A 15441-nucleotide genomic window follows, 5' to 3' on the forward strand; every position below is an offset into this window, starting at 1 on the left:
TTTGATATAAACCTACAACAGAACAATGTGTTTCTTTATTGGGATTTTGATACTTACCGGATATAAAAATAATCAGCTTGCTAAAGATCCTTAAAAGAGAACTTAAAAAAAAAAAAAAACACTCAGCACACACATACGCGCACGCACATACACACCCACGCTGATATTAAAGTGACTGATGTAGTTGTGTGGCCACTCAGGTTTGTAGATTTATGGCCTAAAAACAGTTGGGAAGGATTTAAAAGCAACATCCTGAAAAAGAGGATGTTGGAGCTTACTGTTTTTGCTGTTCTTTTTGCAAAGTAATTTAGAATATAGGCCTGGAGTTGGGCTGCCTGCTTTGGAATCCTTGCCGCCACTTATGAGACTTCGGACAAAGTATTTGATTTCTCTAGTTCTTAGTTTTCTCATCTGTAAATCAGGATAATAATATTGAACTCACAGTCTGTCAACAGGGTAAATAAAAAGCACTTAGACTGTGCCCATCACACGTTGTTATTGGGTACCACAGAGTTGATTTTCAACTCGTAGCAACCCCATGTGACAGAGTAAAACTCCCCCACAAGGTTTTCTAGGCTGTAAACTTCTGAGAGCAGATTGCCAGGTCTTTCACCCACGGAGCTGCTGGTGGGTTTGAACTGCCAACCTTTTGATTAGCAGCTGATCGCTTAACTGTTGTACCGCCAGGACTTTAAATTTGACTGCTCTTAAAAAAAAAAAAAGTTGATGGCTATTGTTATTGTTAGTTCATGAAAAGTTAAAAGGTATTCTAGTATGATTGTTAGTTTCCTTATCTCTCATCAGGAGTATAATTACTAGGAGGCTATAAAAGTTATGGCCTCTACTGTTAAACCTGTCCTAAAATCAAGCTACAGCCTGGAAATGGGGCCTATCCTAGAAGACAGCCGGCTGAATGCCACGCAAGTGAAAGAACTTGGGGTTTGGAGACCTAAGACTTTGGTTAAATTCCAGACCTTCACTTACAAGCTCTGTGACTTTGGTTTGGCCTGTAAAATGTCTATAATGTACAAGTAATCAGAGAGATCACAAAGGGCTGTTAGGGATTAAATGAGATAAATTTCGCAAAACAGAATAAAGTGACTGATATCAAGAATGTCGTCAAAAAATGATGGTTATTTTTATTACTTCTTTAAAAACGACGGGAGTAGTTAATTTACAAGAATAAAAGCCTTAGGATCAGATATAGTAGCAAAAAATTTGAGGGCATTTTTGAGAAGTGTGATAAGCTCGTCACTATTTGTTTCTGCAGAGGTTTGGACGACCAAGGATGGGCTTAAATAGCTTCAGAAGGAATTTCCGTTGACAAGAAGCATGTCGTGTGTTACGTAATCTTGTTCTCCAGAGACGCTGGAGAAGAGTAGATAAGTGTCCTTCTGGAACAGCACGGGTTTAGTGCACACCAGCCTTGGAACCAGGGACAGAGGACAGATTGCCTCACCCGGTCTCCTGCCTCCTTCCCATCTATGTTTAAACGGTGAAAAGAATACTGATTTTCCAGGGTGTAAATATGTAAGCCTTTCTTTATTCCACAAGAGGATCCTGTCAGGTTCACATTCAAAACAGACCTGTAGATTTTCTTTTAAAGAAAATTTTCTTCCTTTCGAGAACATCAAGTTGTCCATCTAAAATGAGTAGCACTTGGTTACTGACCTGGGACTTCTTTCGAACACTGAGTATTACAAGTTTTGTACCTTCTTCTGTTTTAATTTCATTCACTCATTCATCCAACAAATATTGACTGCGAATTCCCGAATATCCCACGGTGAACGTGGCCGCTGTGTAACCCCGTGTGTTTCAGAGCAGAACTGCGCACCATAGGGTTCTTCAGTGGCTGGGATCTTTTACAAGTAGATCACCAGGCCTTTCTTCTGAGATGCCTCTGGGAGGATTTGAACTGCTAACCTTTCTGTTAGCAGCCGAGAGTCGGAATCACCTTGATGGCAGCTAACAACAACAACAATATTCCAGGCACTCTGCTAGGTCCTGGTTTTAAAAAGTGAACAAAGTGAATCCTTCAGGGAACAGGATTCACAGTCTGCTGCCCCTCTAATCTCTGATGGGTGTAATGGAATCTCTTTGAACCAATTAAAAAAAAAATCAGATGCTGTTGGCTACAGCTACAGATAAACATATATTTTGTGTATGTGAAAACTGAGGTTTGCCTCCACATTTTCTAGAACCATACCTCGGGATTTCCGTCATGCAGCATCCCTCGTGTGTGAGCAGCGCAGTCTGTGACTTGCAGGAGAGGTGCCCGTTGCTGGCTGAATGTTACAAAATAGAGGCTCTCTGGGTCTCTTATGTGCAGGAGAGATTTTTCCTTAGAAAACCACGGCAATGCTGACTCTCTCAGCCGACTAGTGGCACAGCGGAAAACTGCTGCTCAGAGCTGAACTGCCAGAGGAAGCAAGCTGCAGTTACAGTCCATTGCCCTATTACAAAGAGCAGTGCCTTCGCTGGGGAGAGCCGTGCAGAGCAAAAAGTACAGCACAACAGAACTTTGGTGCTGAAATGACCCTGTTTCTCTCCCAGTATGCTAGGAGCGTGTTTATTCGGTGTGGTACCTCTGCTAAGACCTGCTTCCTTCAGATGCCCAAGCCTGCCGCATGTTTAGCTGGAGAACTTAATGAGTAATGTGCTTGTCTGGCTGGTAGAAAGTATTTCCACAGCCTGTGGCTGTGTTTATAGAGAGCCCGAGAGACCACAGGCAGCAATTTGTCTTCTTCGGTATCAGCAGAGTCTTCTCTCTTAACAACTCGAGGATTTATTTTTAACTGCTTGACTCAGTGTTTGTCAGATGATTCGGACCATCAAACTGCAGATTGAAGTCCTCAGCGCGGGGGAAGCTGGAATGGCACAGGAAAGGGGGCTGGCTGGGAAAAGGGGTGGGATTTCAGAGTCGTGCCTCCAAGGCTCTGCCTCCCAACGTGGGAGAGAGTTGAGGGCTTCCAGCAGCACGAGTGTATTTGCAGGTCAAGCTGGGAACTAGAGGGTAATGGCTGCCTTCTGCTGCTTAAAGACATAATTGTCCGATGATTGGGATATTGTGAGCAGGAACCAAGGACCCAGGGACCAGGATTCTCAGCACTGTTGTCTGCTGTTCGGCAAATTGAGCTTCTCTTCTGCTTGATGCTGCCTGACTCTCACCATGATCGATAGCTCCAAGAAGCAGCAACAGGGCTTCCCAGAGATTTTAACTGCTGAGGATTTCGAACCATTAAAAGAAAAGGAATGCCTTGAGGGGAGCAACCAGAAGAGTCTCAAGGAAGGTCAGTGTGTTTGCGGACAGGGACAAAACCGCCGAATCCATGTCCCTGTCTCCCAGGCTGAGCGTGTCTGTCTGCTTAAATCCTGCTGTGTGTCTGCTCTCTGCTCAGTCATATACCTTACGCGGGCGAAGTTCTTTGCAATGAAAGCTGAAGGCTGCTTGGGATAGCTATTACTAAAGATTCATTAAGTGATAGAGCTCTGGGGATTTTGCAATAATTAATACAGTAGGGGGACATAGGAAGCCAGTCCTTGTTTCAGTAAAAATCCTTCATTTTGTATATTTTCTCATGTCCTCCAGTTTTGGGTTTTTTTTTTTTTTGCCTCCTGCCTCCCCACTTATTTTAGGAGAAGCCATTTCCTCTTCAGTGTTAGTCAGAACGTTGCTTAATTTAGGCTTAAAAATATAATACCAGCAAAATTCATTTATTCTAATTAACTAATTTATGGTTTTGATTGTTTGAAATCAGAACGGTTTTTTCTGAATTAAATCTTAAAATGATTGATTTAATTGATTTAATTGGTTATAAAGCACATTGCATAGTTTTGGGTTTGTTTGCTTTAACAAAGCAAAGAATAAGCCTGAGAATGCTGTCAATTATTATCATTAACGACCACCATACAGGGACCTCACGGACTCATTTAAGAATCTGGCCAAAGGTGCAGGCATTTCTGTCCTCTGCCCTGGCATCCCGAAGTGTGGCACGGCCAGGGGACAGCTTGCTTTGCTGCAGCAGCTAGAGATCAACGGTCATCATTTAAGAAATTCAGGATCTACAGAGAATAAGTTTTACCTAAATTTGAGACATGAAGGTCACCCCTCTTCTATTTCTTCAACTTGAAAACTGATTTTCTAGTCCCTTTTGGGGGAAAAACCCCTCAGTAACCCTTTTTCATTTCATCTGCCGTCAGCTTCTGCCATCAGCCGCCCCCTCACTTTTCCCCTTGCTCTTCTCATAGAGACGCAAGGAGTAAATGTAGTTATCAGCCTAAGTAGCAGTTTGAGCGTCTTCCAAAAGGGTATTCCTCCTCTTTTTTCCCTCAGACATTTAGAATATGAGAACATGATGGTAGCTTGTGACAGATTTAAATGTTAATAAACAATAGTTGGACTTGCTAGAGTTAAACTACTCTTGGGTATGGGTAGAAAAAAACACCTATATGGAACCAAATGACACACAATGAAGTATAAATAGCTGTTGCTAAGAACCAAACAATGGGTTGCCTCTGCTTGTGCACAATAAGGCTCGTCGTAAATGTCTTAGAAGATCAATCCCAGTGGAATTTTTAGGATACCTTTCTGGAGAGTTGGAGGAATAAGGAAAGTTTATTGAGAAGAACTTAAATTTTTTTACGTTAGTTCAAGAATTATCTATACGTCATTTAAGTCAAGTTCAAGTTTTAAGCTCCTGTTAATACCATAAATTTAAAACAATTTTTGTGTTACTTGAAAATCTGGGAAAATAGAATAGGAAAAATTAAAAGATGTCACAGCAGTGGAGTGTGCCAAAGAGCATAGAAAGCAACGATTAAAAATATAAAAACAGGGTAGGAGAATTATCAACAGGAACAAGGAAGTAGAGTTGAGATGATTACATAACGTATAGATGCTTGCCCTAAAAATTCCAACCATGCTTTCAGTTTATACATGTACAATAGTATAATGTCAACAGAGCATGGACTCAGATATACTTCGGTATAAGTCCCAGCTGCAGCATTGACTAGCTTTGTGACTCTGGACACATTTGTTGCTATGAGCCTTAACTCCCTCATTTGTACAATAAGGATAAATAGAACCTGCTTTGTAATGTTTTCTGAGGTACCTGGCTTAATGCCAGTTTCTCATCCCCCGTCTTATTTTTTTTAAGCCTTTGTTGCCTTTATGCATTTACAAAATACAGATGTGTTCTGTACATTGTTATCATGTAAACTCATGGATGTGAAGTGGTAGGGAGGAGAACTTCCGTATTTCAAAACGCTCCACAGAAGTGATTGAGTGATGAAATCCATCCATTTTATCACAGTTGCATTGAACTGGGGTTTTACTTTATGTCTTAATAGAGTATGTTTCTGCTCATTTCGTGCTGTAGAGAGGGCTGGGGTTAAAAAAAAAAATGTAGGTATCAAGGGTGCTCTGTTACCTCAAAGTAAGTTAGTGACACTGAAAGAGGGTTACAAACCAGTTGCTGACGAGTCAATTCTGAGTCATGGCGGCCTCCCGTATCAGAGCAGAATTGTGCCCCATAGGGTTTTCAGTGGCTGATTTCTTGGATATAGGTTGCTGAACCTTTTTTCTTAGATGCCTCTAGTTGGACCCAAACCTCCAACTTTACGATTAGCAGCTGAGCATGTTAACCGTTTGCAACACTCAGGGACCCAGGGTTTAACTAGAAAAGGAAAAATAAATTTTGTAGAGAGCTACTTTTTTATTTGGAATAGTATGAAAGTAACTCGGTGCCCTATGAAAAACAGAACTGTCGCATTTCAGAATGTCACAGATACTGCCTGCAGGTGAGCACCACTGGTCAGCTTATCAGACTGTTAGAATATGACACTGGGACAAGCCACTGGTGAGCTCATCTGCTTTAGGTGTGGGGTCATAAATCAGTTGTATTTAATACGGGAAAATTGAGTAACAGCTGTTGTTCAAACACCTTTGATTATCACTCAAACTCCCTCGAGTCTAATTAGATCCTCTGTTTATCGAAAGAGACAAGCATATGAATGACTGTTAGTAATTCCTCATGTGTTGTCACTGTGTGTCGTCCAGTCAGTTCTACCTCCTAACAGCCCTATAGGACAGAGTAGAACTGCCCATAGGGTTTCCTAGGCTGTAACCTTTATGCGAGCAGATTGCCAGGTCTTTTATCCCAAGGAGCCTCTGGGTGGGTTGAAACCACTGACCTTTCAGTTAGCAGCCGAACGCCTAACCATTGTACCACCAGGGCTCCTTCCTCATATGTTAAGGGATACTAATTAAAAATATTTATTATATTTTATTTGGTTTTCCATCGGTTTTGCAAAAGTTGGGGTTTATTTGTTTTGTTTTTGCTTGTTTGAAGGAGCAATCTCTGGAGTTTATGTTGGCAGTTCAAACCTATCAGTTGCTGCATGGGAGAAAGATGTGGCAGTCTGCTGCTGTAAAGATTACAGTCTTGGAAACCTTACAGGACAGTTCTACTCTGTCCAACAGGGTCACTATGAATTGGAATCCACTTGATGGCACTGGGTTTGGTTTGGTTTGGTTTTAAGCATGGTCAGCAATAACAGAAATCCCAAAATATTCCAATATAAGCAAAAAATAAAACAACTACTTGAGAATCCCTTGCAGTGGACACATGTCGTGTCCGTATGATTAGAATGAAACTGACCAAACTTTATCCCTCCTTCATTACATGAATACTTATGATACAGACATGAAAAAGAAATAGAGGAGGGGAGGATTGTGCTGTCTCATTAGGGGGAGAGCAATTAGGAGTACATAGCAAGGTGTATATAAATTTTTGTATGAGAGACTGACTTGATTTGTAAACTTCGACTTAAAGCACAATAAAAATAAAAAATAAGTATTTTTAAATGCAGCTCCTCGATCACACTGGCCACATTTCAAAAACTCATCTGCTTTTAGGTATGGTGTCATAAATCAGTTATATTTAATACAAGATAATTGATTGCTGTGACAGCTATTGTTCAAATACATTTGATTGACTTATCATTCTAAGCACTACGCTTTCCTCCTCAATGCTGTTGCTGAAAGTATTCCTCTCTCCCAATCTTTCCAGGCCCAAAATCTATTAAAAATGAAATTCCTGTGCCATTTCCTGAAGAAAGCCACTTGACCCTGTCAACTAAAAGTCATTTCTTCCCTGCTGTATATTCCAGTGACTTCCCCTACATTCTTTATGGCGTTCGTTGCATATCACGTACGCCACTGTGATAGAGATCTGTACTGTTCACTCAGACCATAATGTACCTTGGAGACAGAACCATCATTTGGCTAATTTTTGCACCTCACCCCTAGTGTCTTGCATCCCATAGTCACATTATTATTATGTAACAAGTATTTAAAGAGTATTTTACCCTACCCTGCCGTCCTAAACATAATATAAAATTTGGACTGTTGTTTTCAGACATAGTTTGTAATTCAGTTAGAAATTAATAGGTAACCCAAAATGGTGCCTTTAAGGGACTACTGAGGGGCGTAGGGTTTTTTTTTTTTTTAATTGTGCTTTTTTTTTTTTTTAGGTGAAAGTTTACTGCTCAAGTTAGTTTCTCATTCAGACATTTATACACATATTGTTTTGTGACATTGGTTGCAATCCCCACTATATGACAGCAATCTCCTCCTTTCCACCTCGGGCTCCCTGTGTCCATTCGTCCAGTTTCTGTCCCTTCTTGCCTTCTCATCTTGCTTTTGGGCAGGAGTGGCCCCTCTAGTCTCATATATTTGAACTAGGAAGCATCTTCCTCACATGTGTTACTGTTTGTTTTATAGGCCTGTTTAATTTTTTATCTGAAGATTGGGCTTCGGGAATGGTTTCAGTTCTGAGTTAGCATAGTGTCTGGGGGCCATAGTTTCAGGGGCTCCTCCAGTCTCTCTCAGACCAATAAGTCTGCTCTTTTTTTGCGAATTTGAATTTTGTTCTCCATTTTTCTCCTGCTCTCTCTAGGACTCTTTGTTATGATCCCTGTCAGGGCAGTCAGTGGTTGTAGCCAGGCACCATCTAGTTCTTCTGGGCTCAGGCTGGTGGAGACTCAGGTTCATGTGGCCCTTTAGCCCTTTGGGATAATATTTCCCTTATGTCTTTGTTTCCTTCTTTCTCCTTTGCCCCTGATAGGATGGGACCAATAGACACGTCTTAGGTGGCCACGCGCAAGCTTTTAAGGCCCCAGATGTTACTCACCAAAGTGGGATGTATGACATTTTCTTTATGAACTATGTTAGGGGCATAGGATTCTTTGCCATGCGTCAAATGATCCCTAGATCATTACTAGATTACTAGAATTTTTATTTCTCCTTTGGTTTTTGTCATCTGCCACTTTGGGCTGCTCTTCCTTTTCTGATTGGCAACTTCTAATTTTCTTTAAAGTAGGCAACAAATTAACAAAATATAATAGTGGCATCCTAATTCTATTGTTGATTCAACTAAAATTTATTGAGGCATAGTGGGAAAAACAGACAAATAGTTGAAGTAAAGAGTGCTTACAGAGTTTTCTGTAATTAAAATGTGTGCATTTGGCAACATTTTAAATTTTCTTGGAATTTTTTCTCCTTTGTTTTCTGCCAGGGTTCTACAAAACTGAGGATGTTGCACCAGAGCGGTGTTACTAAATTTTTATGTTAAAAATAAATAAATCAGGAGAGTAAGATACGGTCCTTAAAAGAAGTCCAAATAATGTACAGATATAATAACAAGGGTCGGAATTGACCGTGCAGCAGTTGGCTGTTTTTTAACTAGAAAAGGTAACAGACCCCTCTTCCTGGACGTGCTTCAGGTTTTCTTTTTCTTAATGGGCACGTGTGTCTTTGAGATGAAATTATATAGTTTAATTTTTCATTAGAAACAGTTCGATTTAGCAGAAATTTGAGTGCTTCTACAGAGCATCATGCCAGAAGTTTTAAACCTCTGTACTCCTCTGCGTCCAAGAAGTCACAGCCTGAGGAATGAGAGACTCAGCGACAGATGATACAGTAGTTTTAAAAAAAAAAATAGTACGAGATAGCAGAAGAAAACCATATATGCTATGGTCCAACTGAGCAGGGTTTACAGGATTACAGACCATGAGTGTTGGGCCTGTTGTGCTCCAGACCTACACAACCATCGCCTTCCTGGTGGGTCCAGCGGCCTCTCATCCTCCCTGGAAACATGCTCCTCCAGGGCCTCCCACCTCAACGAATGTCCACCCACTGGCTAAGGCCAAAAACCTGACTAGGAGCACTCCTCGACACATTCCTTGACCTCCTTCCTCATCACTTATATTCCCCCAGGTGACAAATCCTATCACCTTGGAAACCCTGTGGGTCAGTGCTACTCTGTCCTGTAAGGTTGCTATGAGTCGGAATTGACTCAAAGGCAATGGGTTTTAATCTTTACAGAAGCAGACTGCCACATCTTTCTCCCATGGAGGGCTGGTGGGTTCAGACCACTGACCTTTCAGTTAGCAGCTGAGCCACCAGGGCTCCTAAGTTCTATTTAGGGGGATAAAAAACATTTGAAAATGGATAGTGGTGATGGTTGCACATTGTGGGAAATGTAACTAATGTCACTAAATTGAACACTTGAAAATGGTTCAAATGGCAAATGGTTTGTTATATATATTTTACCACAATACAAAAAAAAAAAAAGTGATCATCTTAAAATGTAATCTTATTCCATTGTGCCACTGCTTCTCACCCTGCAATGGGTTTCTGTTGCACTTGGGGTAAAGTCCAAAATCCATGTTGCATTACTAGCCCTGCCGATGTCTCCAGAAGCATCTGGGACTTCTGTCTCCTTCCATCACCATCCTCTCCCAGGATGCTCTCTCTGCTCACCCACCCCTCCTTGCTGGCCTGGGTGACTGCTGCTTGTCTTTTCAATCTCAGTTCAAGTCACCTCTCCCAGAGGACTTTCTGTCCTACTGCTCTCTCCTCAAACTAAATTAGGTTCCTCTATTCATCGTAGTATTTACTACGATTATTTTATTGAATGGTCGTCTTCCCTCTTCGACTGTAGACTCTATGAGGGCAGGGGCTGCGTCTGTTTTGTTCAGCACTGTGTTTGCAGCAGAGTCCCTGAGTGGTGCAGTTAACATGCTCAGCTGCTCACCAAAAGGTTGGAGGTTTGAGTCCACCCAGAGGCACCTTGGAAGAAAGTCCTGGTGACCTACTTCTGAAATATCAGCCATTGAACACCCCACAGAACACAGTTGTACCCCGACATGCATGGGGTTGCCACAAGTCGAAAGCTACTCAGTGGTGACTGGTCTCACTGGTGTTCACAGCCCATAACCCATGGTGTACGGTCCTCACTCAACAGATGTTACAGGATTTCACAGGAATCTCCTAGGTTAGAATAGTCAGAAGAGTCTTTCTATGGCTGCTGTGCTTATCCTGAGTCCGTCATCTCAAAGGGAAAATGTGTATCAGAACTACCATTTGAAACCATTTCAAAGTCTGTATGTGGCAGTGGAGTGAGCAATGATTGCTGTCATATCAGTATCACAGCAGTAATGAATGATATGGTATCATGAGCATTCTAATTTTTATCAAAAGATTTCAAAATTATAGATAAGTTTAAAATATTGGGTTTGCAAATGTTTCCTGATGATAGTCGTATCAGGTTTTTTTAACAGGCTTCAAAATGGCAAACAGGATAATTTCTTTGTATCTTCTCTGAACTCTTATTGATGTAGGTAACATTTTCAGTTAAAAATATAACAGAGGATTACTTATAAGATAGAGGCAGTGTGATCAAAAGCATTACTGAGGTTACTTGGCACAGTAGCCAACACTTAACAAAATATCTGGAAATATTTTTTATGTGCTAAAGGATGTTTGTTTTTAGAAAAAGTATCCTGTGGAAACTGTATGCTCTTTCTTTACTTCATTAATTCTGACCCTGCCTCTCACTAGCTGTGAGATCTTGGATAAGTGCTTGGTTTCTCTGTAAAAACAAATATTGGTACCATCTTCTGGGATTGTAGTGAAGGTTAAATGAGGTGATGCATGGTAAGCTCTCAGGATGATGCCTGACGGACTTGAAGCCCTCAGTAAATGTTAAAGAGAAAAGGAGTTCATCTCTTTGCCCTACTTAACTTTCGTTGCCAGTTTGGGGCAAAGTAAAACCAATTTCAAGGTTGTTGAAGCAGGTGAACACACAGGAGGCTGGCGGTTTCCCAGCTCAGTAAGACGCCTGAGAAAATATAATGTCCAGTCTTTACCTGTTGGCTAATATGGATCCATTTCTCATCTAGAGAATTTCAGAAGCTGTGAGTTCTGGCACAAGTTCCTCTGCTGGGGCTGCACTTTTTCTTATTTCGATGGAAACGGTCATATTGAGCCAATAGATTATCCATCTTGGAGTCTAAACACTAAAAGTATCCAAACATCATTCTACGTGTTACTACTTTTATAAAGCATGCCATTGTAGTAACTCAAGAATGGCTAGCTGTTTTACGTGGCAAGGGATAATGGCATTGTCTTAGTTATCTAGTGCTGCTGTAACAGAAATATCACAAGTGGATGGCTTTAACAAGGAGAAGTTTATTCTCTCACAGTCTAGGAGGCTAGAAGTCTGAATTCAAGGTGCCAGCTCCAGGGGAAGCCTTTCCCTCTGTCGGCCCTAGGGGACAGTCCTTGTCATCAATCTTCCCTGGTCAAGGAGCTTCTCAGAGCAGGGACCCTGGGTCCAAAGGACGTGCTATTCTCCTGGCTCTTGTTTCTTAGTGGTTTGAGGTCCCCATGTCTCTCTGCTCACTTCTCTCTTTTATATCTTAAAAGAGATTGATTTAAGACACAACCTAATTTTGTAGATTGAGTCTTGAATCGTTAACATAACTGCCTCTAACCCTGCCTCATTAACATTATAGAGGTAGGATTTACAATACATAGGAAAATCACACCAGATGACAAAATGGTGGACAGTTACACAATATTGGGAATCATGACCTAGTGAAATTGAGACACATTTTGGGAGGACACAATTCAATCCACGACAATCATCATCCTCAGTTCAGTTCAGCCAGTAACAGGCATGATCCTCCAGGCTATGCGTGGCTGCTTGGTGCAGTTCATCTGGACCGTAATGCACAGTGGCTGTGATATTAGAATAGCACATGGGTTGTGACAGTTCGTAGTTGTCTTTATGTTTGGGTGGGCAGATTGCACGTGTGTACATGATTGAGCCCTGGTGGCACAGTGGTTAAGAGCTCAGTCTGCTAAGCAAGAGGTCAGCATTTCAAATCTACCAGCCGCTCCCTGAAAGCCTTATGGGGCAGTTCTACTTCTCCTATAGGGTCGCCATGAGTCAGAATCAACTTGATGGCAATGGGTTGTATAAAGGAGCCCTGGTGGTGCAGTGGTTAAGTGTTCAGCTGTTAACTGAAGGTTGATGGTCTGAACCCACCAGCCAGTCTGAGGGAGAAAGATGTGGCAGTCTGCTTCTATAAAGATTACAGCCTTGGAAACCCTATGGGACAGTTCCACTCTGTCCTGTAGGCTCTCTATGAGTTGGCATCGACTCAGCAGCACACAGCAACAGCAGCGACATGTATATTTATGTCTATGTGTGTGCATGTACACACACACATGCACACACACACATATCCATCCCATTCCTGAATCTACAAACTGGGAAGGAAAACAAAGATATCAGGCCTGGGTCCAGTGACTTCATGAGATTAGCATGTGTTTACTATTCTGGGAAAAACTGCAGGTGAACAGCATTCCACCGTTTTCCTGTTTGATTGTTGATTGTTCTTTTATTCAGAGATTCGGGCTTTTCAGACTTTTTTCACACAACTTAATATTTTTCCGTGATAGAGGGATTAGGAAGCAGAGCCTTTGCCCGTAAGCACGTCTACCTGTAGCTGCACGCTGAGCGTCTGATGCAATGGTGGAGTGTAGCATTTCTAACTGCAACAAAAATAAGGGAGAAAAAATTTTCTCTCCTTTTAGAGCCACATGGAATAAGAAATCTACAAGTTCAGGCACCAAGCCAACATGGTCCTACAAATTTAAAATTATTTGCTTGAGAAGACAAATCAAATACTGGTTTAACTAAGTCTCTGCATTGCTGACAATCAGGCAACTAAGTGGGCGATTGCGCTCTTGAAGTACCTGTGATTTGCGTGGCACTTCCGTTTATCTACTACTTTTTTTCCTTTTTTTTAATGAATTCTTTTATTATTTTTATAATTTATTTCTCTCGTTATTGAGAATATACAGAGCAGAACATACACCAGTTTAACAATTTCTACACATACAATTCAATGACATTGATTAGAGTCTCTTAGTTCCAAATGAGTCATTTAATATGCAGGTATGTACGTTTCTGTATGTCTTTCCACACGTCTGACACAAGCTGATGTTACTCCTGCTGTCCTGGAGTGGCTTGACATCATACTGTCACCCCATGAAGAGCATACTTGAAATTCATTCCAACTTTTTTCAAAAAAGAGAAGGGGATTTGTGTAAAGGTATGATCAGTTTAAAGAAACATGCCCCATTTTTAGCAGTCTGTTTCCATGGGAACAGAAGCAGCAGCCAACCACAGAGTTATCAAAGCTCCTGTAAATTTCCAAGGCTGTGTGTTGAAAACATCGTCTTCCTGACCTCATACTGCAGATTAATGCAGGAAACCTACAGTGTGTGAGCCCAGAATCATAATGCTGTCCGCATTTTCAACTTTACCTCCTCCCATCGCGGAACCCATTGCCATGGAGTCGATTCCGGCTCATAACGACCCAAAATGCTGCATTCTAGACTGTGCCCCCCTCACAGGCAAGGGCCCGTGTCTTAGAATTCCAGACTGCGTACCACCTGCCTCTTCCCAGGCTCCACCACCCCAGTGTACTTAATAAGGATGCGTTAGATTCTTAAATTGACATGAAAGGCAGCATTTCCCAATTACTTTAACGCCTCACTTTTGTATCAAACATTGATTTGTACAGTTTTTCAGTTAACTTGATATTGTCTTTCTTTTTTGAACTGAAAATAGACATAAAAATCCCCAAACGCTGTTTGCTCTTTGTACTGTCTGGACTTTATTTAGATTTATGTGAATACTGTGTAACTCTGGTTTTGTTTCAGACAGGAAGTGGTGATAAAACTTTGCTTAATCAGTCCATATAGCATGGTTTGTACAGGACAAACTGACATTTTATTTTTGGCCTCTTTGCATTGCTTTTTTTTTTTTTTTAATTAGTTTAAGAAGAGCTTTATTTTGTGACTAAACCTATAGCCGTTGAGTCCATTCTAACTGATACCAACCCTGTAGGACAGAACAGAACTGCCCCATAGGATTTCCAAGGCTGTAAATCTTTACAGAAGCAGATAGCCACATCTTTCTCCCACGGAGCAGCTGATGGGTTCAAACTCCCGACCTTTCTGTTACCAGCTGAATACTTAACCAGTGCACCAAAATGTAACCAAAAATACCTGCTCTTTGGTTGCTACTTTTTATTATCTATGCGAATACTTATGTGCTTTGTCTCCTCTTTAATGCGGCATGAATTTCACATTAATTGTAAGTGGAGATGAAAAGAATTTAGTGTAATGTTTTTACTCATTTGCGCTTGGTCTTTTTTGTCTTCTGTTACTCTCAGAACAACATAATTAGATGATGTTTTCTGTTCCTGCCACCAACACTAATTCAGAAATAATCCCAAATTCACACAGTGTAGGGAAACAGCTTTGATTTTTCCTCATGATAAATCATATGTCCATAGAAAATCCTTTTGGTAATTCTTCTTAAATTTAGCATGGTTTTCTTTTTTCTTGCAAAATACCCTCGGGTGTATGCCTCTAAGCATACCATGCAAAATGAAATAAAACAAATGCTTATTAAAACTTCTACGTACTAAGTACTGTGGACGGTGCTAGAAATGTAAAGATGAAGTCTAGTCAAGAAAATAGAGGCAGAAACAAATACCTAGAGTTCAGTGTGACAGGGGATGTATAATTGTAGCTGTTCTTGGAGATATCAGATCATTAAAAGATGAAGTCACCAATAATGGCTAATGGAATTATGTGATGGGGCTGTTAGGGGTGGGTGGGAAATAAGAAATTTGATTATTGAGAAATTAGTTGCTTAAAATCTGTTTTTCTGCTGACTGTTCTTAACTATAATTTTATATAATGAGCTTTGAAGAGAACAGCTAAATGCTCGAGTTTTGTATCTTGTAGGCTTTTTTCTAATAAAAATATCATTGAGAGCCACTATTAGTTGGAGCATTTCAGTAATATATAACTATGTTTCTCTTTTCAGCTTGCTGTTCACCTTCGTCAATAATTATTTCAGCTTTCCATCACTCCCCTCAAAACTAATTTTCCCTTCATTCCTCTTACTTTGAACAGATGACCATGCTTACTCTCTCTGAGAAATAAAAGCCATCATCTGGGAACCCCATGAATGCTCTGGGAACTGCCACAGAAAATCTGTAAACCTAACT

The 15441-nt window shown here is 40.9% G+C and overlaps 1 protein-coding gene across 10 annotated transcripts in view; it reads left to right on the plus strand.

The window, feature by feature from the left end:
- The window catches only part of MRTFB (myocardin related transcription factor B), a 220489-nt gene that overhangs the window by 130340 nt on the left and 74708 nt on the right, over positions 1-15441 (plus strand). The window contains exon 2 of one of the 10 annotated variants that reach the window (XM_049904752.1): positions 1271-3290. The exons of the other annotated variants lie outside the window; for them this stretch is intronic. Coding sequence (XP_049760709.1) covers positions 3170-3290 — 121 coding nt within the window. The 5' untranslated portion in view covers positions 1271-3169. The remainder of the gene's footprint in view (positions 1-1270; positions 3291-15441) is intronic. 10 annotated transcript variants of the gene reach the window in all.

Source organism: Elephas maximus, chromosome 12 (assembly GCF_024166365.1).
Source record: "Elephas maximus indicus isolate mEleMax1 chromosome 12, mEleMax1 primary haplotype, whole genome shotgun sequence".
Taxonomy (NCBI): domain Eukaryota; kingdom Metazoa; phylum Chordata; class Mammalia; order Proboscidea; family Elephantidae; genus Elephas; species Elephas maximus.